This window comes from Brassica napus, chromosome A4 (assembly GCF_020379485.1).
Source record: "Brassica napus cultivar Da-Ae chromosome A4, Da-Ae, whole genome shotgun sequence".
NCBI lineage: Eukaryota > Viridiplantae > Streptophyta > Magnoliopsida > Brassicales > Brassicaceae > Brassica > Brassica napus.
In genome coordinates, this window is record NC_063437.1 from 15001609 (window position 1) to 15029184 (window position 27576).

The window sequence follows — 27576 nt, forward strand, 5'->3', positions numbered from 1 at the left end:
CCCTTGTGGGCTTCTCTTTCTTTTAACTTACTTATTGATGAACATCGTCCATGGCATCACTTAACCAAAGTATCTTCTTCTGTTACTTTGCGTTTTAGGCTTATGAGTGCCTTAGCCCAATCTTTAGTCCAAAGGCTCATCTTCAGTTTATCACCATCAAACCGGACTCAGACTACAAGCTGAATCTCGAACCAATTTCTCACAACCGTGGTAGTTATGGTGGGTTTTAACGTTTCACTCAAAAAAAGTCTGAAAATGGATTTTTAATCAAGAAAATTGTGGGGACTTTTTAAGTACATTTGTAATGTATTGGTATGGACTTTGAAGAGTTGGTTACAAATGGTATACAAAATATGCAATAATTTGGAAAGGTTTGGTACTTGATACAAAACAAAAGGTAGGTGGATATGTTAACCAAAAAAAGTAGATTGATATAAACTTTTCGGCCCTGACCACTATTATATTAAGCAAGAGCATAAATATGTACTATAAAATATAAATGGGTAGATATTCAAATATAGTTAGATAATGATAAGTGTCAAATAAATCCAGGGATATTAGGACATATAATCAACAAAAAACAATAATTAGCTAAAAGTCCATAATAAGTAAGCGGCTAAGAGTATATGTCCTAATTTGTAAACAAAAAGAGAGTAAACTATTTGTAATAGTTGCATTTAAAACTGATATATTGATTGCATAAATTATATTCCAACAAATTGTTGGTTGCACAAAATTAAGAATAAAATAGTTATAGTTACAGCATAAACAAAAAAACACATGGATTTGGTTCAGATTAAATTATTTTATTTCTAATTTTGTATTAGTTTAAAAAGGAATTGTGCACATAATATTTGAATATTAAATCTATCAACTATACATGTTTAGAAAATTTTGTTTGTTTTGTTTGATCCATATAAGTCTTAAAGTAAAAAATATCAATCATCCTACTATATAAAAGGGACTAAATTCAAGGCTTTTGAGACTATCCACCTCAGCCAAAATATTCTCATCAATAAAATATTAGAAATAGATGTCATTTGAAAGATAATTAACTAATATATGACTTTTGATATTTCTAGAAATTTCAAATTTGTAACTGCTAATTTATTAATAGAATCATATATTTATATTGAATTATGTTCTATTTTTAATCATTAGATTTCAAAGGTAAATAAAATATTAATTTATAATATATATATATAGTTTATAACTTTATATTGTAGTTATAAATAAAGAGAAAATAACCGGGGAGGGTGAAAAATCTCATGTAAAATTATGTAATTAAAATGGTAAAATGGTGAGTATGATGAGATGAATCTAAGAAAATTGATTGTACAAATTATGATGTTTTCTTCGTCCACTAAAATGATTTAAAATAAAATATATATTCACATAAATAAATCAATATTTGTTTTTTTTTTTGTAAGATACTAAGATTATCATTTTCTGAAAGGTTACATTGTTGTTTTTAAACAACTTATTACAGTAAGGAAACAAAAACAACCACCAACAACTCAAGGTAAGAAAAGCCTTAAAGAGATCTTATACAAGAAATATAAAAAAGAAGTAGAGAAGAGGAGAAAGAAGAACTTGCCGGGTAAGAGAGGAGACGGTCACGCATCATACGGTCGAGAGAGGCAAGGATGACTGATGAAGGTGAAGAGACAGGTGTGAACACACGAGCATTACGCTCTTTCCACAGCAGGTAGATGGCTGACTGAAAATAGAGCTTGATGACTGAAGTAGCATGTGCATCTGCGTTGACGCGAGGTTGATTGATCCAGGCTAGGCCTGGGCATTCGGGGTCCCAAACGGGTTTCGGTTTTATCCAATCGGGTTTCGGTTTTTCGGGTTTATCAAAATCAGCCCCATTCGGATTATATGAAAGTTCGGTTCGGGACCGGTTCGGGTTCTATCGGGTTCGGGTCGGGGTTAGTAAATCTTCAAAGAACCGGTACAACCCAATATACTTTCGGGTTCGGGTCCCAATCGGTTTTTCGGTTTAAAAGTACCTGATTTTTTACCTATTTTATAACCGAAACATGAGTAAACTTTGTTTTTCAGTTTTAAAATACCTGATTTGTACCTATTTTGTAACCAAAACTTAAGTAAAAATCGATTCAAAAATAAGGAACATCAACCGTGATCATTCAAAATCAAACGAAAAGTAAACATATTTACTGATAAAAAGAAAACCAAATAAATAAAAGCATAAAATGAAAACAAAGTTCTCATGAAATGAAAAACATTGTTTAATGAAAACAAAATCAAAATCTAAATACTTCAAGATTCAACGGCCATCTTCAACCATCAACCTTCGTGTAATAGAACCACCAACCTTCATGTAATAGATAAGTATTTTAGATGTTCAATATTTCTTAGTGTATTTTGGATACATATTAGGAATTGAGATCATGTTTGGTACAAGATCTTTTCGAGGTTTTGAATGTTTCGGGTTCTATCGGATATCCATTTAGATTCGGGTTCGGTTCGGATAATACCCATAACCCGAAATACCACAAAACAAGATCCATTCGGTATTTACGTCGGGTTCGGATCGGTTCGGATTCATTTTTATCGGATCGGATTCGGTTCGGGTTTTCGGGTTCGGTTTATTTGCCCAGCCCTAATCCAGGCTGCAACATAGTGTAGATCAGCCGGAGGAAAAATCCAAACTTCAGCAGCAAAAGGCTCACATATCAAGCGAGAGAAAGAGCACTCAAAGAAGAGATGATAGTGAGCCTCTATTTCCAGATTACAAAGGACGCACGTTCCTGAGACATTAACCTCCAACGCCTCAAGCGATCCTTGGTTGGCAGTCTTCTCTGCAAAGCCATCCATGATATAAACGCATTACGTGGAATATGTTCCTTGAACCAAATAGTCTTGTGTCAATATTTGTTGTTGATAGTGTTTATATTCTTTTCTGACATTAGTATCCATATTTTTTAGTAAACTGATCCAAAGAGATTAGTTTGTGGAGCTAACCAAACGAGGATTATAATGTTTACTTTGGAAAGAGTAATAGGTTGAATGACAAATGGCGTACGTGCTTTTTCACATGGAAATCTGCACATATATTAAAATTGTAAGATATGAATCATAGAGAAAATATAGTGTATATGACTGAAGTTGGTCTATTCCGAAACTAAAGATGGCTAAAATTCTTCTTTGTCAAAATGCATAGATGTGAATTTTATATGAATAGAGTTCTCCATTGCTTATAGCAGTGTAATAAACTCCGTGTGTAAAGGAGAAAAAATGTTATATAAGTGAAAACAAAAATTATGATTTTTTTTCTTGTGTCTATAGGCTCTTCGCAATTTGAAGAAGAAAGAACATATTGTGTTAAAATCTTTGGCTCAGTCAAATTTTATCCAGTTGTTTATAAAACTGTTGTTATCTCATTCATGTAATTTTTTCAGTGTTGATTTAAAAGCCCAAAAGACCCATCTATACTGACTTTTTGATATTTTTTTTCTGTGATTTGAATTTAAAAAGAGATAAAACTTTCGATAAGTTATGTAAACTCTGAACAAGTATTTAGCTTTAGAAAGCATTTATATGTTTCAAACTTATAATATATACATATATAATGTTTAAAATTATGCATATAAAACCAGTGTAAAATGTGCTTGAATATGTTTCTCTTCTTTAATGTGTTAATTGTACTATATATAACATTATTTTAAAATTTCAAAAAGTTTACGTCACATACAAAAAACCATCAATAAAAGATATAATTACAACAAGAAAAATGAAAAATTATAAACATATAAATTTAAATTAAGAAAAACTAACATTGGAAAAACAAGAAATTAATATAAAAGAAAAAAAACCGACAAATAATATTATAAATAAAATAAATTTATAAGACACAATCCGCGCGAAGCGCGGAAAAAATCTCTAGTTTTCTTATAAATTTGAATTGAGAAGATTTCTAAAACTGGAGAAAACTAATATATTATTTGTTAATTAAAAATCTAGATCTTAATCACATTTTAATGTGACATTTGTTTTTAGAGACATAATCAAATGTTTGATAATTTTCTAAATTTTCTAGCATATATATAAAATTTAATAAAGTAGCAATGGATATGAAAGCAGATTTAAAAAAATTCGAAACAAATATATAAAAAGTTATAAACTAATTTATAGAAATTAATGTTTATAAAAAACTCCAAAATGATATTTTATTAATTATAGAAAAATCATGATTTTTGAGATTTTGCAAAACCTATACATCTTTTGGGATTTTTTTGGGGTGGGGGGGGGGGGGTGGGGGGGGGGAGGGTTTGGCCCACCACCAAGTCCAAGTGTTGTTTAACCAAACTAAACACACAACAACAACAAAGCAAAAAAAAACAAATGTGTTGTATATATGGTGGTAGGTGAAGGATCGTGAGAGGCAGGAGAGCACTCCACGCTCTTCTTCTCTTCTCCTATAACACACTCAACTTGTCTTCCTCCTTTAACAAAGCTTTTGAACATCATTCTCACACTCTCAATTCAACAATGAGAACTCTTCTACCTTCCTCTCCAATGCTCCGATATTCCCAATCTCCGGCGACGGTAACCCCCTCACGGAGACGCTTCATTCATTGCGGCAAGAGATCCGACTCTTCCGCCGTTGGCTCAAGCCGATCAGATTGGCAAAGCTCTTGGGCCATTCTCTCTAGCAAAGTCGTTTCTCAGGAACAATCCGAATCTCTACTCTCCTCCGTTAACGGTCACAGCAACGGCTCTCTGAATCTCGTACCGTTCGATAACAACTCGTTGGCTCCGAATCAGCAATCCAAGAAGACGACGCCTCTCAGCATTACCGATCTATCTCCCGCTCCGATGCACGGATCTAACCTCCGAGTCGCGTATCAAGGCGTCCCCGGCGCGTACTCCGAAGCCGCCGCCGGTAAAGCTTACCCTAACTGTCAAGCGATTCCGTGCGATCAATTCGAAGTCGCGTTTCAAGCGGTTGAGCTCTGGATCGCGGATCGCGCGGTTTTGCCTGTGGAGAACTCTCTCGGAGGTTCGATTCATCGGAACTACGATCTTCTCCTCCGTCACCGTCTCCACATCGTCGGAGAAGTTCAGCTTCCTGTTCACCACTGCCTCTTGGCTCTCCCCGGCGTGCGGAAAGAGTTCCTCACGCGCGTCATCTCTCACCCTCAGGGACTCGCTCAGTGCGAGCACACGCTCACCAAACTCGGCCTCAACGTCGCGCGTGAGGCCGTCGACGATACCGCCGGGGCCGCGGAGTTCATCGCCGCGAACAACGTCCGCGACACCGCGGCGATAGCGAGCGCACGCGCCGCGGAGATCTACGGGCTGGAGATACTCGCGGACGGGATCCAGGACGACGCGAGTAACGTCACGCGGTTTGTGATGCTGGCGCGTGAGCCGATCATACCGAGGACGGATAGGCCGTTCAAGACGAGTATTGTGTTCGCGCACGAGAAAGGCACGTGCGTTCTCTTCAAGGTGCTCTCGGCTTTCGCCTTTAGGAACATTAGCTTGACCAAGATCGAGTCGAGGCCTAACCACAATGTCCCGATCAGGCTCGTCGACGAGGCTAACGTCGGGACGGCTAAGCATTTCGAGTATATGTTTTACGTTGACTTCGAGGCTTCCATGGCGGAGGCGCGTGCGCAAAACGCGCTCTCTGAGGTTCAGGAGTTCACGTCCTTCTTACGTGTCTTGGGGAGTTATCCGATGGATATGACTTCTTGGTCACCATCGCCGCCTTCTTCGTCTTCATCTACATTATCATTGTAACACTATGTTATCATACCACGTAAAATCATTGGGAGTAAAGTTTAAAGAAAATTTCAATAAGTTTTTGGGTGTTTTGTTTTTTGATACTTTTTGTTTAGCTCATTGTAGTAACTTGTCATTTTTTTTTCACTTTAATGGTTGATTGATGATGGATCTTTGTTTTGAGGAGTGCAGACGTGGATAAAGAAATACTCCGTTAGTGATAGTGACACTTGAAGGATAACTTCAATACCGTGAATCTGTAGTTCCATCCTTGTTGATAATTTAACATTGCATTTCTGAGACTATTCAGTCGGTTGACCTTGTTCGCTGGACACTGTGATTATTAATTCAAATAAAAAAGAATATCAATGTTCGGTTAGGTAGATGTAGTGCCGAATCAATTAATCGGAAATTAATCAAATAGTTATTTTTTGAATTTTATGTTATTTTAAGTGTTATATATTAAATATATTCTCTCATTTCGTAATTCTTGTGTGGCGTAGTGGTACATCGCTTCTTAAAAGAACAACATGGTTCAAAGCTCATTTCTTTATTTTTCTTTGTTAATCTTGTGTTTTAAGTCTAAACTAGATCTCGACCCGCGCAACCGCGTGGGTGTTTATTTTCATTTATTTTTATATAAATATTTTATTTTTAATTTTACATTGGTATATATTAGTATAATATATATGAGGTGTGTCTATCATTTTTAAAACATAATAATTTTATTGTATATAATTTTTTATTGAATTGGTTGTTTTCAGATCACGTTTTTGGCTTGGAAAAGATTGATAATTATTTAATTCCTACAATGTAGTAAACATATTATTTAGTTCCTATAATTTAGAAAGTAAGTTATTTAGATCTATAATAATGTAAGATTTTAAATTAAATGTAACATGACTTTCTAGTAATAGGTCTATTAGGTCCATTTTTTAAAAAATCACACATGAGTCAAAGTTGTGACTTCTCTTTTAATATATAAGATACTATAAATCTATGATCTAACATGCGACTTAGAACTTAAAGTCTACAACAAGAAGATTTTTTTTAAAAAAATTCGATAACTATACGTTTCGAAGCAAATCACCACGGTCGACTTTCCGGTGAGTAATCGGCCAAGTTGAGAGATTTTTCGAAGAGGAGTGAATATACATACTCCGTACCACAATTATCCTTTAGAGCTTTTTCTCTCATCTCTATTCCCTTTCTAATACAAAGAACAGAGAGAGAGCTTTCGTTTTTGTTGGTTTGCCGATCCTCTCCGGCCTCCACTCTTGATTATCGAGTTTTTGACTCTCGGTTGGAGTGACTTCCATACCACCTCATCGTGAGCTTTGTTTCCGGGAAACAGTGGCTCATAAAGCACCAATTTCGCCGACTTTGGTTTGATCACCGCTTCTCGTTTCACCTGTTTCACCGAGTTTCGATATGATCCTCTTTTTCTTCCTCCCCTTTCTTTAAGGTCATTTCATCTTCAACCTAAACTTTATCTACAATGAAGATTGCTTATTTTTGCTGGAAGATCAAAGTTTTTTTGATCGATTGATGATGATGCTTATCCTTTTAGAAATGACGATTCGTCAGACTAAGTTTCTGGAGTTAAATTTCTTTGACGGCTGCTTGGCTTGAATGGCCTCCGCTGATAGCGGAGTTTTGATGATCATCTTTTCTGGCTCTGGCGGAGGAAGTTAGCCCCCGCCTTGACACGTGTTCTGAGAACATGTCATTTCCTCCCCTATAATTTACACTTGATGGGCTTACGGTCCCAAATTTTGTTAATGTGTCCTCCCCTATGTAATTTTATGATTTTCTAGAAAATATAGTATAATTCACTTTTTTTTATCATAGAAACGTCTTAACCACTATATTTTCGTTCATTACATATTCTTAGATTCGAAAAATATCTGCTTTTTGGTTTTATGACTATCTCCCATTCAAATCTATACAAATTTATGCAAAAATATCTTTCTCGACTTTGAAACTTCTCTCACACACATACTCCAAATAACATAAAATATGTCTTGATTGTGAAACTTTCAAAAAAAAAATATTATGTCAAAATAAAGTTTAAATCATTTTTCAGAAAAAAGTAAGTTAAAATATTTATAAAACGACTAACAAAAAGTACCTGCAAGAAATTAACTTAATATCTAGGTTATTTACTTGAAAAATTAACATATATAATTGTAACTAAATATTAAAATATTATAAATTTCCATCTAAATAAAATTGATTTAAGATTTCTTACTACAAGATAAGATGATGTCTTAGAAAGATATAAATCTTCTAAGCAATCTTATTTGTCAAAATAAAATATAAATTAGTACAAAAGACTAACAAGATAGAACTGACCTAAATTAGATTAATATTTATGCTACTTCTTTAAGAATTTAACATCAAAAATATTTTTTGTTAAATATTAGAAATAGTAAAATTCTATATCATTTGAAACAAAATGGTAATAAATATCTAAAGAATAAAATTTAAAACTATTTAAAAGGTACTAAATTAATAATTAGAATGATATTATGTAAATAAACATAAAAGTTTCACTAACATGAAGAAATAAATTAAATCTTTAAAATTTTTAAAAAATCATATATGTTAATAAAAAATACAAATCAGCATAAATATATATTATAAGATGAAAAATTATGAATTTAATAAGTCGCTTACAGTTTTTGATTACGGTCAATAAATTGCATTACAAAGATTTTCTTAATTGTTACATCCAGTCTATCAATATACCGTAAGATTTTTCCATTTTTTACTATAATGTTATACAAAAATAAGTTTGTGTAAAAAACAATTTAGGTTAAAGCATCACTAATCAATGCATTGTGAGAATTTTTTATAAATTTTTCAAAAAAATCTAATTTGCTTCTCGCTATTCCAATTCCATTTTAAACTGTTTAATAATTAACTTACGAATAATGGAAATATGTTTCTACACTTAACATACAAATAATATTGTGAGGTTATACATTTTCTACACAATACCGATGACTAATATATCTGCATATGTGTAATATAATCTATCGGAAGTAGTGTAATGTAAAATCTAAACATGGAATCGTTCATATTCAAATCTCCTGAAAATTCACATTTTTATAATAAATAATTATTTACAAAATAATAAATACCAAACAAATTTTAATATTGATAATGAGTTATAATTTGACGCTTTCAAAAGCCAAACCAAACCAAAAGGCAAAATAACTAAACCAAACTAAATCCAATTTTATAAATAGTCGAACGATTCTTATATTTCTTAAACCAAAAACCAAAAATCACAACCAAAGAAGAACCAAACCAAATACCAAAAATACAATTTGGAATCAAACCAAAAGCTGAACATCTATGCTTAAGCATATTAATGAACAAACATACATGTTACAAAATTTGTTAACAAAAATAATGTATACACTTTCCAAAGTGTGGGTCAAAATCTAGTGTTTCATTAAAGGGTGAATATACACATAGGGTTAACTAATTTATACTTAGGGTTTTGAGTTAAGGTAGCCCTAGGCATTCGGGTATTCGATTTGGTTTCGGGTAGGAACTATTCAGTTCCAGGTGTATGAGGTAAATCATTCTTATACTCAATAGGTACTTATGAGATTTCGGTTCGGTTTCAGTTTGGTTTTGGTTCGGTTTCTGGTACCCGTTTAATATATGATCAAATATATATATATATATAGATATATATAATATATTAGTTAACATGTTAATCTAAGTGGTATATTGGTTACACACTTGCATATCCGTTAACCCAACAAGAGTTCGAGTGACTAAAGAGTTAGTTTTGTAAGTATTTACTATATTTTAATATAGAAATAGCAAATATATATGTATAATATAAGAGAGTACATAAAAGATAATATTGTCTAGTGGTAACAATGTTTTTACTTTTTCTATCCAGGCCGGGTTCGAGTGGGTTGATGACAATTTACCTTATATCCAATAGTCAAATCTTCTTTTTCGGATATTTGGGTATTCGTTCGATTCTCGGTTCAGTTCTTGTTTTGGTTCGGTTATTCGGATATATAAATATAGGAACCATTCGGGTATTTGAGGGTTTTTTGTCCGGTTTTGATTTCGGGTAATTAGGTTAGGTTTCAGTTTGGTTTTTCGGTTCCAATTTTTTTGCCGAGGGGTACGTTAAGGGATGGCGTTTTTGGGGGTGAGATTTAAAATTTTTTTTACTAAATAAATAATAAAATTTTGAAAATAATTTTTTTAAAATGTTTCATAAAACATTTTCAAATATAAACCGAAAATTTCGAGAATACCGATGACTAATATATTTGCATATGTGTAATGTAATCTATCCAAAGTAGTTTAATGTAGTATCTAAACATGGAATCGTTCATATTGAAATCTCTTGGAAATTCACATTTTTTTAATAAATAATTATTTGCAAAATAATATATACCAAACAAATTTTAATATTGAAAATGAATTATAGCTTCAAATTTAAAGATTTATTGAATTGTTTTTATTGGTCTACAAAATTTACAGATTTAACATTTATGAAAAATATATATATTTATATGAAATGAATGTTATTTACATATTCTTCAAATAATAATTTAAAAATTCAATCAGATGATGTATACAAAAATATGTGATATACATAAAATTATAGAAAATATTATTATTTTATTAATATAAATCATTTGAACTTTTAATAATTTTTAACATGATTAATAACTATAAGATTAATAGAACTTCGGCTATATTTACATATAAAATATATATAAAAATATAAATTAATGATATTCCTAACAAAAATAATTAATTTTTCAAAACATTTCACTCTAATTTATCAAATATTATATCAAAACAAATAAAATTTATAATATAAACATAAAATATAATTAATTTATTTTAAACTTTGAAGTTTGAGTTATATTTAACATTAAAATTATGTAAATTTTATAGACAAACAAACTGCACATAGCACGGTAAAACCTCCAATTATATATACAAATTTATTAAGTATATTATTTATAGAATTTAACCGTTCTAATTTTTAACATGAAAGTTCGAATGCGAAAAATGACCTCGGAGATAAAATCCATCAAACAAGGCTGGTCCTAAATAGGCCATTACAAAGAAAAGCCCATTAAATAGCTAAACCCCAAAAAAAGTTGCATTCAAAACCCTACCTGCAACCTTATAAAATAAGCGGCTCCGCTCTAATCATTTTTTCAAACGAACTCTTGAACCCTAATCTCTTCATCATCTTCAAGCAGCCACCTCTTTCGCCAGCTATGGAGTTTTGGGGTAGGAACTTGTTTTGTCCTTATTGCTTATGTCTGTACATTGTCTTGTGGTATCATTTTGGGTTTTAGTTTGGGGATAAAGTGAATAATAGTGTGTTCTGTTTCAAAACATTTATCTTCCTGTGAGCTTTTGTCTGAACATATGTGTGCTTATGTTGTAGGTATTGAGATTAAGCCTGGAAAGCCCACCAAGGTGGAGCAAGAAGATGGTTACATGATCCATGTCTCTCAGGTCTGTTATCAATATTAATCTAATGTCTTTTCTTGAAAGATTCTTCTGTTAGTGTTTTGATTGTTTTGTGGGTTGTTCTGTGTTTCAGATTGCAATTGGTGAGTTCAACAAGGTGGGAGATAAGACTGTTCAGGTCTTTGTGAAGGTTGGTGGTGATGATAAGCAAAAGCTTCTCATCGGAAACCTCTCTCAGAAGGTTCCTCAAGTTTTGCTTGATCTCTTGTTTGAGCAAGATTTTGAGATCTCGCATGAGTGCAAAAGCTCCAGTGTCTATCTTCTTGGTTACAAGACCGTTGATCCTTTGGATGGTGAGCTCAACTCTGGTGAGGTCTAAGGTTTCGATACTATAATGGTTTTTTTAATGAATGTATTGAAAGCTGGAAGCTAATCTTTAACTTTTGCAGATTTTGATTCAGAGGATGAGGATATCCCCATGGATATGTTTCAAAGTGGTGAGTTTACTTTACTATTGCCACTGTCTTGAAGTTTACTTTGTGGATTTGTTATGAATCTTAACTTTGTCATTTGTTATTCAGAATTGGAGAAATCAAAGGCTAATGGGTTGAATGGTCAAAAGGCCAACCTTGAAGATGATGAATCTGACTCTGATGAGGTAGATTTTACCTTTTTACTTATAAATAGTGCAAATTTTAATATCTTATGAGTTGTGAGTCAATAAATAAGTTGGAAGCTATGATCTTTGATTTTCTGTAATGTAACGCATGTTTTCTTCTGTTTATTTGGATTAGATGGGTTCGGATGAGGATGACTCAGAAGAAGAAGAGGATACACCTGTAAAGGTGTTTTTTTCTTACAAACTATCTCTTTGCAATTAGAGATAGCGAACATTTTAATGAATTTATTGAATCAAAAATAGGTTGAGCCTCCGAGCAAGAAAAGACCAAATGGTGGAGCAATGAACAACAACACAGTTGCATCAAAGAAAGCCAAAGTTGCAAATCAGCAAGGTAACTAAAACTCGAGATAGAGAAGTAAAAGCTCATAAGTCTGAATGTGAAGATTGGATTAATTGTTGGTTTAAACTTATTTGGTGTAGGAGGGCATAAGGGGCACAAGTGCGGTGGTGTTCATCCTCCAAAAAGAAATTAGAGAGAGCAAGTCTCAGTTTTTTCATATGAAGTTTTGATAGTATTTTCCTTGTTGGTGAATGGTTGAGTTACTTGTGAGGATTTTGGATTTTGTTAAATCATTCAAATATATTTTATGTTGTTGTCTGCGATGTCACTGGTTTTAAATGAAGTATGTTTTTTTTGTTATTTACTGATTTCAAATGAATGGTTATGATATGCTCTTTGCCTTGGTGAATTTGCCAAAACGGGTACAATGTGGACTCGGAACTTGATGCAATACTAGACAAAGAATAATTATTTAGGCTAAAAACACCATCGGTTTGTTGTTTTAGAATTTACGTATAAATTTCTGCAGTTCCGGACATGCATTGAAGGATCAGTTTACTAGTACAGTTTCCATTACCAGATTTGATGTCCTTGCCAATATCTTTAAGGAAGGTGAAGATCAGCAGGAGGAGTGCCCCAGAAAGTGATTACCACAAAAAAGCTCAAGTCTAATCAGAAAGGTAAGAACAAAAGTCAAAAAAGACTAATGCTCCAAAGAAAGCTCATCACACTACATCATACCATTACCAAGAAGACTTCCTCAGAGGTTATAATGATTATGCGATTTTTTTTTTTTGCATGGAACTCTTACGGCTTCAATAGAATGCGCAAACACAATGCTATACGATCTTGGTTACGGGAAACTAATCCTATTTTTGGTCGTCTTCGCTGAGATAAGAGTTCTCAAAGTCAATAATTCAATACACTTTTAGTGGGTGGAATTTTGAGACGAAGTATGAGTACCCTCAGCTTATAACGACTTTTACCTCCTTTACTTCTTTTATTTTTTTATCTCCTTTACTTCAGGTGAAGAGTTCATGGTTTCGTGCATCTATACTTCCAATTTTAAAAGAGATAGAACTTTGCTTTGGGAAGAAATCAGATCATTGAAGGATAGTTTTAATGCTGGTAGTGGCAGTGTTCCTTGGATTGTATTGGGTAATTTCAACCAAATATTGGGTATTAGATGAACACTCTTGTGGAAAGGCTTCGAGTAATCAGTCATGCATGTAGATGTCTCAAACCTTAATTTTGGACTATGAGCTTACTGACCTGGTTTTTATGTTCGCCTTATTAAGTTCACCTAGTGGAATCAATAGGACGAGGGTCCAACTGGGAAGAAACTTGATTGTGAAATGATAATATTCCCATTTCGACAAAAGAAATTATAAAATATTTTTTTTATAAAGTGTTCATGTTCAACTTTTCTTTCAAACGTATCATAAAATAACATTTCTCAAAACTAAAAAAAAAGGTTACTTTTTAGAAGAAAACGACATTTACTTCAGAATACAAATTAGATACTTAGTTTCTTTTATTTAAGTGTTAATAACCTTGTCAGTTATGCGACCAAACAGAGAAACAAACAAATTCTACAACAAAAAAAAGCTTTTATTGCGTCTGCCGGAAGTCGAACCCGGGTCTATTGCTTGGAAGGCAATTATCCTAACCGTTGGACTACAGACGCTATTACGTTTGTTATGTTCCTTTCATATACATTAAAACAAGAAAGAAAAACAAACCTATCTCATCATTTTTTAATTATAATTTATAAGTTATAAAAATTCCCCTTAAAATACTAACACAACATTTCTGTCTAATTTCATTCGCTACAAATGATTAACAATGTGCTTTCCGATAGACGACGCAACATACATGGCCAAAGACACCAGCTGAGAGGAGAACAAAAAATAGACGGTATACTTGAAACGGCGAACTAGCGTAATGTAATAATATTGTTTTCTTAACAAGAAATGTAAAAAAAAAGAGACAATGAGATGTAGAAAAAACAAAGAATCGAATAGAGTTCTTAAAAATGCCAAATCAGGGCGTCTGTGTTGATAACTGGGGGACTTGTAACATTTTAGGAAGCTACTGGTTTGGATGTTGCCTTCTTCACAGCTTCTGCGTAAGTCCTGTGCTGATAGGTTAAGGTCGATTCCAGCAAGTCCCACAGAGATGTCTTCGGGTTCCATCCAAGTTGGCGGTTGATGATGGTCATGTCTGGGATTCTCTTGTCACTGTCGTCATAACCTTCCCCGTAAAACTCTTTTGAGCTTACATCCACCGTCGGGCTCTCTATTGCTCCCTCTCCACTCACTTTTGCGTATACCTGAAACATTGTTTCATTTTCAGAACCAATAAAGAGAAAAATGTAACTTAAACTAAACTAATCTTCCTCACCTTGGTCATCATTTCCGCAAGCTGTCGTACTGTGACTTCGTTGTTCGGGTTGCCTACATTGAATATATGCCCATTGGCCCTCTCGGGGTTTTCCTGAACCACAAACACACAATGTCATTGCATGTTAACAGTTTGTAAACGAAAAGCACAAAGGATGGTATTAGCCAATAGAACACTCACGATCATCAAAAGAACAGCTTCGATAGCATCCTTGATGTAGATAAAAGTCCTCTGTGATTCTCCACCGTCCACAAGCTTCAGAGGCTCACGGCGAAGAAGATTCTGGAAGATAGCAACACATGAGCTCAAAAGCTTGCATTAATCTAAAATTTGATAAAGACACGGATTTGTACTTACATTACTAAAGCAGGCGAGAACACGAGGGACACCTTCGCTAGGACCATCAATGCCGGGGATGAAATCCATCCTAGGTCCAATCCAGTTAAAAGGTCTCACAATGGTGAACTCAAGTCCATTCTCAGCACCCTCAGCTGTCACAAGAAACAAGTGAAGTGAAACCTTTTTGTCCTCACCACATTATATAAATTCACATATCGTCTTTTGAGAAAAATGCGTACCGTAAACGAGTCTCTCAATCAACTGCTTTGCACACGCGTATGACCACCTTTGCTTCTCAATTGAACCAAATATGCAAGGAGAAACATCTTCTTTAAGAACATAGAAAGAAGGATCCTGTAAAAAGAACCACAAATCAATTTTTTATAATCAACGTAGCAAGTATTTGTAAGCAACTGCTTTTCTACATACTCAAGATCACATATAATAATAAACAGACTTCCATGTGTAACTGATAAAACTAGTTCGCAAAACTCTCAACTGAATACAATTCTTTTGTCCCTTTTAACAAGATCTACTGAGTCATTCATAGTCATCTAACAGTGACAATAAAAAAGTAGAAAGCGAGGCCTGACCTCGCGTAGAGGATGATCCTTGGGAAGAAAGCTTCCAACGGTTTTACCATAAATTTCACAGGTAGAAAAGTGAATGAGACGCTTGTTGTTCTCAGAGCAGTACTTAACCTAACATAGCCAAACACATTAACCAATCAAATTACAATTAATAATAAGCTCTATTCTCCACTATTCTCCACAAACAAAAGCTAAAAGCAAGAAAACACATACAACTGGAAGCGCGTCAATGAAGTTGCTGTAGATGGTATCAAGAGGACGCGTATTGTAATCAGCCGGAGTACAGATCGCCGCAAGATTAATAGTCTGCAAAGCAACAAAAGCACATCAAAACTAAGAGAAACGGATTCAGATCTGACTCTTTCAATCATCAATTCATTTTTTAATGGCGATACGTACCAGATCCGCCATCTTGACGAGTCCTTCGAGCCTGGAATCATGCTTGATGTTGATGCGATGGAACTGGATCCGATCTTTCCACTCGGCAGTATCCGGCTCCAGCAAGTGCTTGATCTTGTCGTTGTACACGTCGAGCGCGAGCACCTTGTGCGGAGTCTCCGTCAGGAGCTTCTCGCAGAGGTGCGAGCCGATGAAACCTCCCGCGCCGATCATGCATATCGTCATCGGCTTTATCGGTTTGCCGTCCAGATCCACTCTACCGGCTCCGTTCGCCATTTGTAAGTTTGAGATCAGAAAACGAGAATCCCGCGCTTTCTCTCTCTACGAATTGGCTGTAAAGAGTAGAGAGAGAGAGAGAGTGGTGACGGTGGAGATATTTATGAGGGGAGAGAGGGAAGCATGTGAACGGAGGCAAATGTTCGTCAAAATATCCAAATCTCACTCTCTCTGCACTGGCGCGTCTATAAAAAAACTTTAAAAATGATAAAATCTTCGTATTTTTTTAATTATTTTAAGTATTTATTTAAATATTTATTTCTATTTTTATATATAAAAAGTGAATCTATAAGATTTTTTAACCTTTTTAATGAGATTTGTTTCGGTCACTTTCTTCTTTTACATATTTTTTGGTAAAAAATACTCTTTTTAAGTTTTTTTGGAAGATCTACTTTTTTTTTCTTTAGGTTTTAAATTTATTATGTTTTTACTGGAAATGATGTTATGATTCTATTAAAAATTAAAGTTTTTTTTTAAAACTATTTGTTTACATGATTCACATTTTCAAGTGTTTATTTGTTGTAAAAGTTATATATCCATTTTGAGTTAGTATATTTTCAAACTTTGCATACATATTAAAATATATATATATATATATATATATATATATATATAATTATAAATACATAACTTTTGTTGCCAACAAAGTTAATAAATAATATTCATAAACTCAGTTAATTTTATTAAATTATCAATTTATATTAACACGTAAAATATAAAAAATTGCTTTAAATATTTTAAACTAATTTTCACTTTTCAGAAATACACTTAATCAAAAATATATTAACCTTTAAACTTAGGATCTACTAATTTTTGTTTATGATTTAATATGAGGTGGAGATTTAGTTTATGAAAATAGTTACCCAACCACTGGATCGCACAGCTTGAGAGGTATTTTGGTAGGACGAGATGTTTTGCTAAAATGTATGGGATATATCATAGGCTCATACGATATGATTAACATATAGAATGATCCTTGATTGTCTCCCAACTCACCTCTCCGCCCTACACCTCGTACATTGACTAACAAGAATGTGAGAGTCTCTGACCTTACTGATCTTATTTCTAACTTTTGGAATCTCACGGCCGCCAAACTCCACTTGCCTAGTATGAGGATCAAATTAGATTCATCATCCTGAATTCATTCAACATGCAGGATGAACTAGTCTGGCTAGCCTTAAAATCTGAAACATACTCTACTAAATCAGGTTATGCTCTCCTGAAAATCAACTTTGAATCACCTAATCTGGAGTTTAATTGAAAGTTTGCATCTGAAATGTTAAAAAAATTTCAACGCTGAAAACTTTCTATGGAAACTCAAAAATAGAGCTATTCCAGTTGGATCCAACCTTGCTATGAAAGGTCTGTATGGTGATTTCCGATGCAAGCGCTGTGGTCAACAGAAAACAGACCTTCATCTCTTTCTTCAATGTCCTTTTGCTAACCATGTATGGAATTTAGTCCCAGTTCTTTATACTCTACCAGCTCAGCACATTGACTCGACTCTCTTCATCAAAACATGAAGATGATTAGTTTACCTCTTATGGGGCTTGATGATGCTGTTTTTGTTTTCTTGGGTGTTATGGTACCTGTAGACGGCAAGAAATAAACTGGTTTTCAAAAATACCCTACTCTCTGAACACAAAGTTGTTACCTTCGCAGTCAAGGAAGCTCGCGCATGGCAGAATGCTCAAGAGCTCAAGTCCTCTCTCTCTCTCCTGATCACCACTAGTAAGTCTTCCCAACTCATTCCCTTGCCCACATAACCACATTGTTTTGTTGATGCAACATAGAGTTTGGCGACACAATTGGGTTTTAAAAACCATGTATCTGGTGTTACCCGGTCCATGTCCTCAAACTGCATTCACGTCTACTCTGCCTTCATTGCAAATATATAATTAAAAATACATCATTTCTGTTATCAACAAATTTAATAACTAATATTCATAAAGTCAGTTAATTTTATTAAAATTACCAATTTATATTAACTAACAATATATAGGGTAATTGTCAATAATAGCACCTTTTGAGTTTTTGTCTCAAAAATGACACTAGAAGGAAAAAGTCACAAAAATGACATTCATTAAAGGGTAAAATATCTCTAATACCCTTGGTTTAAAATTAAATAAACAAATAAAAATAAATAAAAACAAATAAAATAAAAATAAGGAAAATGAAAAAAAGAATTTTTTTTTATAATTTCAGATTATATGTTTTCAGATTCGAAATTTTTTATAATTCTTTTTTTGAAATTGTTTTTTTGAATTTTTTTTTTTGAATTTTTTTTTCAAATTTTCTTTTTATAATTCAAAAATAATTTTTGAAACTGTTTTTTTAAATTTTTATTTTAAATTTTTTAGTATTTATTTTTTATTTTATAAAATTTTAAACCCTAATTCCAAAACCCCAAATTTTTTTTTATAATTTCAGATTATATGTTTTCATATTCGAAATTTTTTATAATTCTTTTTTTGAAATTTTTTTTTTGAAATTTTCTTTTTATAATTCAAAAATAATTTTTGAAACTGTTTTTAAAATTTTTATTTTTCATTTTTTAATATTTATTTTTTATTTTATAAAATTTTAAACCTTAATTCCAAAATCCCACCTCCCTTAACTTTAAACCCTAAAATTTGGATTAATTAACCCAATGGGTATAAGTGTATATTTACCTCTTTATTGAAACTTATTTTTGTGACTTTAAGCCTTGAGTGTTATCCTAAATATTTGTAAATTTAAAAACTTGATTTGGTGTTATCCTAGTATTTTTCTCTAATATATACTAGGTTTTGACCCGCACGCCTGTGCGGGTGTATTTTTTTAAGAAAATATGATGCTATTTGATTTTTATGTCACTATTTAGGATTGGGCAAAAAACTCGAATTCAAAAAATTGAACCGATCCCAATCCGAATAAGTAGTACTAAATCTGAACCGAAATTGATTAAATATCCGAATTATTAAAAATTTTGGTATTTGAAGAACTGAAATCTAATCCGATCCGAACCGAAGTATTTTGGATATCCAAAATATATTTATATACTTATATATATTAATTATTTTTAGATTTTATATATATATAAACATCCAAAATATATATGATACTTTTAAGTACTTCAACTTTAATAATATAGATATAAAAATTGCTTAAAATATCCTAAATTTATATTTTAAATTCTAAGGTCTAGTAATTACCATTTAGGATTTATTACTTAAAAAGTGGGATTTAGTTTATAAAGTTATAAATAATTTTTAAATATTTATAAAAGATTTAGAATGATTTTTCTTATAATAAACCTAAAATATTTATGAAAATAATTAAATTTGAAAGTAATAACAAATTTGAGGTATAATTAGAACTTTTATTTCTTTTTTTAGCTCATAATCAACTTTTCATTAACCACCATAGGAAAACATAATTTCACATTTTAAATCTGATAAATGTATCTATTTTTTTTCTTTTTTTATCCAAAATACCCACCATTTTCTCAGTTCAATTCTGATTTAGTTCGAGTAAGAGATGAATTGGAGCATCAATACATAAATTTGGAAGAAAGTAAAAGAAGTGGGCGTTAATCAAATACCATTCTGTTGGGCAAACCAAAGGCACTAGAACACAAAACAAAAGATCAAATTTCAACCTCCTCAGACCTCTCTAGATCCTCTTCATCTCCGCGCCTCGATCTTAGTTTCAAGAATCTGTACAACGCCTTCCCGTTCCGATCTACTGACGATGATCTGGAAATGAGATGCAGCCTATCCTGTTCCCAGCGGCGATCTAAACGACGTTGAGGAGGCATGGATTTCTCCAAAGTCGGCGAAAAGTTCCTCAGCTCTGTCAAGTCCGCTAAATCCCTCGGACTCCTACCCTCTTCTTCCTCCTTCTCTGATCGCCCTGAGGTTGAGCTTACTTGTTTCACTCTCTATTGGTTTTAAACTTTTAATTGAATTTAATTGAAAAAATTAAATTGCTGTGTAGATTCCGGCACGTGCTACGGCCGCAGCTGCTGTTGCTCGTGCTCTGGCTGGACTTCATCCTGATCAGAGACTGAGTATATCGTCTGCTGCTACTGAGCTTAGCTCTATATATGGTAACAGTCACAGACCTCCTCCTCAAGAAGTTGACGAGCTTGAACAAGGCTTCTATCAAGAGGTGTGTGTGTGTGGTGGCATTCCATCACTTTATTTCTATTTTTTGGTTATTGTGAGAGACATCATCTCATCACTATCTGTGTTCTCGTGTAGGACTTTGATCCAGTAAGGCATATACTGGAGAATATTCCAGATGATCAAAGCGAACTTGCTTATTTTGAGAAGCAGGTACCAGCTCCTTCTCAAGTAATTGGTGTTTGTGTAAAATTATTTTCTGTTTGTTTAACAGATTAAAAGGTTTGTCTACTGTATAGGCCACCCTGAGGTTGGTGCAGCTAGATAGAGTGGCGGAAGATCTGTCTCATCATGTTATGGAGCATCATGAAGTAATGGGTGAGTACCTAAATTTGTAAAGATTCGTCTTCTTTTTTTCTCTCTTAGGAGGAACTGATGTTAACTGGGAAGACCATACGTATTCTGTTTTTGTGAATACTAATATTCACTTTTGGTTAGTGAAGGGGATGAATTTGGTTAGAGAGTTGGAGAAAGATTTGAAGATTGCTAATGTCATCTGCAAGGTAAGGAATTATTCTAAGTTTACAAAAAGCCAAAGCAATGGTTTCATTTTCTGTTTTGCATGTTGTTGGTTTCGCCTTGCTTTTGACGGTTTTTGTTGTGTTATTGCCAGAATGGAAGACGGAATTTGACTTCTTCCATGAATGAGGCTTCAAGAGATCTTATTGTACACACCCATTCCAAGAAGAAACAAGCTCTTCTGGTATGCTCCCCCTATTTATTTTAGACATCTAGCCTTCACTGATCGTTTCTGCAATCTATTTCTTGAAATTTTGTCCATGCTTTATAGTTTCCTGCTGAAACTCCGCTAGCATGATCAGAAGTTTATGTACAAATTTATTCTGCAATATTGCCTATGAGCAAGTGGCTAATACTGTTAGGACAAGGACCCAAGCGTCTGATTATCTTATAAATATTGTGAAGACTCTTTCTTGCTATTATGTTACCTTGTAATTAGAACTCTACTTGCAGGATATGCTTCCTATATTAACCGATCTTCGCCATGCAAGAGTAATGCAGTCAAGTCTTGAAGACCTTGTTGACGAAGGAAACTATTGCAAGGTATATTTAGTTGTTTTTTGGTATAAGAATTGTGGTGATATTATGCTAGGAACTAACAAATTACCAGGAAATGTATTCCGTTTATGTAGGCATTTCAAGTTTTATCTGAGTACTTGCAGCTTCTTGACAGTCTATCTGAGTTTTCAGCAATCCAAGAGATGACCCGTGGTGTTGAGGTAGTTAGAACTTATCCATGACCAGCTGTTGTCCTCGTAATTTTATTTGTCAGTCGTTTAAGTTTCTCATACTCTTTTCAAGGTTTGGTTAGGAAGAACTCTTCATAAGCTGGATTCACTTTTGTTGGGCGTTTGCCAAGAGTTCAAAGAAGATAGTTATGTAATGGTTAGTAATCTAAGTCATTCTCTTGTTTATCTCTCTCCTTCAAGATTTAATGAAAAAAAGATTGGATTCTTGGCCCTAAATTTAGTTGGAGAACTAGAAATATGATTCAGTGGCAATAGTTAACTTTTTAATGTGCTCATACTTTTAGGTCCTTGACGCTTACGCACTGATCGGTGATGTCTCTGGTCTCGCCGAGAAGATACAGAGCTTCTTTATGCAAGAAGTTATCTCAGAAACACACTCAGTCCTAAAGACCGTTGTTGGGGAGGTATGTGAGCTAGATATTCAATTGTGGGTGGCTCCTATAGACGATGTTTAGGTAGTGGATGTAGCCGTACTTGGATGGTTGGATGTATTGAGCCTGCTGCTGTGTATTGCAATTATTTATTTATCTAAAAAAATTTCTGGTGTATAGCGCAAGCGTTTTTCCTTGTTGCTTAGATGCCAACATTTGAAAATAGTAATATATGTTTAGATAAATTATTGAATGCTTAGCAAGTGTGGTTTTCTGAAAAGATGAGATCACTCATATTTTGAAATATAAGGATGGTTACAATTGATTTTACACGTTATAATCTATCTCCGGTTCATTCTGCATGCAATCTTTGCCATATGCGTCAATGCTTTTCACCTCATTCTACTGAGCACTTACATTAGTTTATAAAGGTCAAAATGTCAAAATCAATCAGATTATTGATCTTGTGAATGATTCCCTTTTTTTTTGTAGGATAACACTGCTGCCACCCAATTTAGTAGGTATGCTCTATGTTCCGGAGTTATCTGGTACCTATTAGGCTATTACAGTACCGAACAATCACTTTTAATATTCTTGCTGATATGGTTTGTTCCAAAAAAAAAAAGAATTCTTGCTGATATATTTACATTGATTTCAGACTTACATACAGCGATCTATGTCTTCAGACACCAGAATCCAAGTTTAGGCAATGTCTTTTGAGAACACTAGCTGTGCTATTTCAGTTAATATATTCGTACCATGAGATAATGAGTTTCGCTCCAGAAAAGAAGGTTGGTTCCATTCCCTACTTTAGTTTGATTTCTTTGTTAACATACAACTATGTGGGTTATTTTTACCTCTCTTTAAGCACTCCATGTCAAGGAAGTGGTCGTTCAAGAATTTTGATAAGTTCTTTGATTTTAGTACGATATACTTTTATTTTACTCCCTTTTGTCTCGAAAGATAATGGGTCGTAATATCATGTTTTTGATGGCTTATGTGCTCGGTATCTTAACCATTGCCAATTTCCTTTAGGTTCTTTTCTGTATTTTGTCAGCGTCAATCTCGTTTTAATATCATTAATATTTTCTAAGGGCAAAGCTTCTGAACTGGAACAGGTTGAAAGCTATAGCTCAACAAGTTTTGCATCAACTCCAAGGATTGATTCAGTTTCAGATACTTCTTGCGACCCACAGGATGGTGGTCTCTCTTCATCCATGAGTTCAGCAGGCGTACCCAACATTTCTGCTGAAGAGACTAGTGAAAGAGAAACCTCCATTCCCGTAAAGCAAGCGTCTAATAATGCAATAGACGACTCTAGGGATTTTGGAGAAACAGAATCTAGTGGCGAGTCACCATGGTACTATCTACGAAAAGAGAGTGCTGCTCTTGTTTCAGAAACTCTGCAAAGAGGACGCAGAAATCTCTGGCAACTTACAACAAGCCGTGTGTCAGTTTTGCTCTCGTCCCCAACTGCTTCTTCAACAAGTATGCATCAGTTCCTAAAAAACTATGAAGACCTGAGCGTCTTTATCCTTGCTGGGGAAGCGTTCTGTGGTTTTGAAGTTCTTGATTTTAGGGAGAAGCTGAAGGGTGTATGCGAAAACTATTTTACTGCATTTCATAGGCAAAGCATGCATGTAAGTGCAGTTTCATAATTCCAATTGGACTGACATTGCCAATACCACATACCTTGTTACTTTCATGCATCACCTCTCCTACTTTATATCTTGAAGGTAAAAAAATGTTTGGTTTTTCTCCCTAACAGGCGCTCAAAATGGTCCTGGAGAAGGAGACGTGGACGAAACTGCCACCTGGTACTGTGCAAGCTATTAATTTTGCCGGTCTTGTGGGGGATGGGGCTCCCCTAATTATGTCTTCCCGAAATGCCACTGGTTCTTCCAGATTCGCTCACTCGAGTAAGTCAAATGACTCGATTGATCCTAGTGGGAACAGGAGTGGATTCTCATATTGGTTGAAAAGTGGAAACCCTTTCTCAGCAAAGTTAAATTACTATAGAGAAGACCAAGACTACTCCTCTGTCAATGGAGCTGCCTCTGGAGATTCTGAAGGGAATGATAGTATTCACGAGGATGTTGTAAATCCTAAGATAAGAGATGCAAAACGCATTAACGGAGGTAGTCCCGTTTCAGGAGATGAAAACGAAGACCTTCATGCCGACTATATTGACGAGGATAGTCAGCTTCCAAGACGGAGCTTTACACGTAGTGTATCAAGGAGTGCTTCTTCACATATCAGTACTAATGATGATTTGACGGCTCAAACAGGATCCTCGCTTTGTCTTCTAAGGTAATATGCGGTTTAGCAAATGCTTGAAATTAGAATGATCACATATTTTCCCTTTGTGATACGGAATTGTGATAACTGTGTTTATCTTAGGTCGATGGATAAGTACGCGAGGCTTATGCAGAAACTAGAAATTGTTAATGTGGAATTCTTTAAGGTACCAATCTAATTGTATGAACTCTGCAGGCTTCTTTACTATTCTTCCTGGATTTCTCTTCTAAAGTATCTTTTACACATGTTTGGAATTCTGTAGGGAATATGCCAATCGTTTGGGGTCTTTTTCTATTTCGTGTATCAAGTATTTGGTCAAGAAAATACGAATTCAGGTGGAAAAGGAGGTGCCGACTCTTCCAACCGTGAGTAACTGATTCGTTTCCGTTGACGTTCCTCTCTGTTTGTATTGTTGCTCCCGACCTGCTTCAATATATATGCTATAGCTTTTAAAGCTACAATGTCCTTGAAAAACCATTTTGCTCAACATAGAATATATTTCAAAATTTTGAAATGCAGATCGTTTGAAAAGCTGCTTATCCCGGATATCACAAGAGTGTGAGCAATGGATAAAGCCTCAATTGTCATCATCACCATCTTCTTCACTTTCCTTCCCCAACACAGTCCCTAGTCTTGCGGATGTGACTCCAGCGAGTCCCATAAAAACATCTGGTCACGTATCAGGCACATCTTTTAGTCTCAAGGTATAACTTGGGGCTAAGTTTTTGTCAATCTGATAACTTCAATTAATATTGTTTTGTCTAGTAGACCTTAAGATAAACTATTCCTACTCATTTACTTTCACTTATTTCATATATCAAGTATGAGAAGAGAAGAGCAGCTATAATAAAAGGTTTCTGTAACACATGATAATCACTTATAGGAAAGATGTGCTGCAGTGGACACTGTTTCTCTTGTGTCTCGAATACTGCATAAATCAAAAGCTCATCTCCAGTCTATGCTTATGTCAAGAAATGGCTCTCTGGTTGAAGACTTCTTTGGTCAACTGGTATGTGTCTCTCTCAGTTCTGATTTCTTATAAAATCTGGCTTGAGCGGAAATATATTGCCTTATTTGGTTGACAACAATAATACAGTCTTATTATACTAGACCTATGTAGCATCCAATAACTTCCGCCTCTTAAAAAAAATGCTTATGCAGGATGATCATGATTCATAAGTAGTTTCATTGTATTCCTATGTTATATTAATTTCTCGAATATATATATTATCAAAATTAGTTATATTCTATTATGTGGTAGCAAATATATCTGGAGTTGCATTAAGTGGAATGAATCTTCAGGTTGGTTCCGTACCTGATCTGACAGAGCATTTACATAGGACAACTGCAAGGATACTGCTGCATGTTAATGGGTAAATTGCTTATTTACTCAAGAATTGTTTTAGATGGATTGCATCTTTCTCCTCGCTTGTGCCTTCAATTCTTATTCTTACTGACCTCTGAATTTTTAAAACTGTACGTAAATTTATATACTATGAATGCAATCACTATGGTAAAGTCGAACCCTGGTTTCTATATTATTAATTGTCATTGGGGTGGGTATGTATGTCCATTCACGAATTGACCTTTTACTGATTTTGTAGATATGTCGACCGGATTGCTAATTCTAAATGGGAAGTCAAGGAGCTTGGTGTGGAGCATAATGGGTAAAATACTTCATTCAGTTACTCCATTTGCTGTTCTATACTTGTACCTGCAACTTCAATTTAATCATGAAATATTGAACTATTTAGATGTTCATAGTTTGTCATCATTGGCAAGCTGCCTACTCATTTACTAAGTTAACATTAAGATATTCAGTGCGGTTGATGCTCTTAAACTATATTCTGACCAGTTTACTTGGCCTATCGGGCTAAAACTCTTTGAATTAAACAGGTATGTTGATTTGATGCTCGGGGAATTCAAACACTACAAAACAAGGCTTGCTCATGGAGGCATTTCACAGGAGGTAAGTGACTCTCTGACCTCACCAGTAGTTGGCACCTGTTTAGCTTTTTCCTTCTGCTTTTTGTGTGTCACAGTCAAACCCTAACACATTCTGCTTCATAAATAATCAACAGACTGCCCGAACTCAATTTGATTAAGATATCAGATTAATGGGGATATTTCTTCTGAAACTATTGGGAAAGCTGTATTCATCTTGAACTCTTTTTTTCATATATAGGTCCAAAACCTCCTTCTGCAATATGGAGTTGAAATATTTGCAGAGATGCTGGTCGAAGGGTTCTCTCGAATAAAGAGATGTACTGATGAAGGACGTGCTCTCATGTCATTAGATATTCAGGTACCTTTCCCCTCTGTTTACCACTGTTATTTTCCTTTCCACTAGATGCGTCATTTGAACATGCGTTTGCGGTATACTTAATATGCACGGGAATGATTCTGGCGGACGTTATCTATCTTTTTTTGTAGGTCCTAATAAACGGGCTACAGCACTTTGTGCCAACAAAGGTGAAGCCAAAGTTACAGATAGTCGAAACATTTATCAAGGTAAGCAAACCAGAAACTCATATGAAAGTATAGCAGACTTGAGATCATAATATGCTGGTGATACACACTTAAAAATCGGAATCATCACTCATTTTTTTTGCAGGCATACTATCTGCCAGAGACGGAATATGTCCACTGGGCAAGAGCTCATCCGGTAAACAAACAAATCTTTCTTAATCTTTCTTAATCTTTATAATGTTTTGCGTAAATTAAATCGATGGGATAGAAGACTAATATGATTAAAATGTGTAAACATACAGGAATATACGAAAGCACAGGTCATTGGACTTGTGAATTTAGTAGCCACCATGAAAAGCTGGAAGAGGAAAACGCGTCTAGAAGTTGTGGATAAGATTGAATCAGCTGCTGCATAGATCAAATCTAAAAGCAACAACAAAGTAATTTTTTTTACTTCTTTTCTCTGGTCTTGTTCTGTCTTTGCTTTTGGCTCTTACTTTTGCGTTTTGAACCGAGTGTGTAAATTTGAGGATAAGCCCTTCTTAGTTATCATCTTTCTTTTGCTTAATGGGGTTTGTGTAAAAGATCCTCCTCAAGTTGTACAGTCTTGAAGAGATTGTAACACACGGTTTCCTACATTTAAATACTTAATTAATGTCTCAGTATTTGTATTATCAGTTCCTTGAACCTTATTTTATAGTGCACAAAACCTTTTAGTCATCATGTTGTACCACTTTATGCTTTTGGATACTAATTAACACTCATCAACTTCAATTTTTTTTAATGTCATAATGATAGAT

At 34.2% G+C, this 27576-nt stretch overlaps 4 protein-coding genes and 1 non-coding gene across 8 annotated transcripts; 3 read left to right on the forward strand and 2 right to left on the reverse strand.

The window, feature by feature from the left end:
• Positions 1–4354: 4354 nt before the first annotated feature.
• On the forward strand, positions 4355–5935 carry LOC106446738 (arogenate dehydratase 3, chloroplastic-like). The gene has a single exon (XM_013888518.3). The coding sequence runs from the start codon at positions 4519–4521 to the stop codon at positions 5773–5775; it is 1257 nt and encodes a 418-aa protein (XP_013743972.2). The 5' UTR covers positions 4355–4518; the 3' UTR covers positions 5776–5935.
• A 4978-nt stretch (positions 5936–10913) lies between these two features.
• On the forward strand, positions 10914–12583 carry LOC106449957 (histone deacetylase HDT4-like). Of its 2 annotated transcripts, none has more exons than XM_022718840.2 (8): positions 10914–11049; positions 11210–11280; positions 11369–11588; positions 11685–11732; positions 11817–11893; positions 12030–12080; positions 12158–12248; positions 12338–12583. In XM_022718840.2, exons 1-8 carry the CDS (start codon positions 11037–11039, stop codon positions 12388–12390), a joined length of 624 nt encoding a protein of 207 aa, XP_022574561.2. In that variant the 5' UTR covers positions 10914–11036; the 3' UTR covers positions 12391–12583. The 2 variants fall into 2 exon arrangements, with proteins under 2 accessions (XP_022574561.2, XP_013747071.2); XM_013891617.3 differs by having other exon boundaries at positions 10915–11049; positions 11369–11603.
• Positions 12584–13812: 1229 nt separating this feature from the next.
• TRNAG-UCC lies at positions 13813–13884 on the reverse strand. Its single transcript has one exon. It is a non-coding gene; the product is annotated as a tRNA-Gly (tRNA).
• A 210-nt stretch (positions 13885–14094) lies between these two features.
• LOC106422390 (UDP-D-apiose/UDP-D-xylose synthase 1) lies at positions 14095–16363 on the reverse strand. The gene is made up of 8 exons (XM_013863187.3): positions 15929–16363; positions 15743–15835; positions 15533–15640; positions 15179–15293; positions 14958–15091; positions 14781–14882; positions 14601–14693; positions 14095–14529 (listed from the first exon to the last, which is right to left on the reverse strand). The coding sequence occupies exons 1-8, from the start codon at positions 16202–16204 to the stop codon at positions 14281–14283; spliced, it is 1170 nt and encodes a 389-aa protein (XP_013718641.2). The 5' UTR covers positions 16205–16363; the 3' UTR covers positions 14095–14280.
• Positions 16364–19646: 3283 nt separating this feature from the next.
• On the forward strand, positions 19647–27450 carry LOC106446735 (syndetin). 3 transcript variants are annotated; one of them, XM_022718216.2, is made up of 25 exons: positions 19647–20103; positions 20183–20356; positions 20449–20523; positions 20610–20688; positions 20809–20873; positions 20984–21073; positions 21343–21432; positions 21522–21608; positions 21691–21774; positions 21923–22042; positions 22502–22530; positions 22668–22800; positions 23128–23649; positions 23778–24319; positions 24410–24473; positions 24570–24672; positions 24827–25011; positions 25191–25316; positions 25610–25680; positions 25912–25974; positions 26204–26276; positions 26493–26612; positions 26741–26818; positions 26922–26972; positions 27079–27450. In XM_022718216.2, exons 1-25 carry the CDS (start codon positions 20002–20004, stop codon positions 27190–27192), a joined length of 3240 nt encoding a protein of 1079 aa, XP_022573937.2. In that variant the 5' UTR covers positions 19647–20001; the 3' UTR covers positions 27193–27450. The 3 variants fall into 3 exon arrangements, 2 of the variants coding, with proteins under 2 accessions (XP_022573937.2, XP_013743968.2); XM_013888514.3 differs by lacking the exons at positions 19647–20103; positions 20183–20356 and having other exon boundaries at positions 20814–20873; XR_007339065.1 differs by lacking the exons at positions 26493–26612; positions 26741–26818; positions 26922–26972; positions 27079–27450 and having other exon boundaries at positions 25569–25680; positions 26204–26265.
• Positions 27451–27576: the final 126 nt, after the last annotated feature.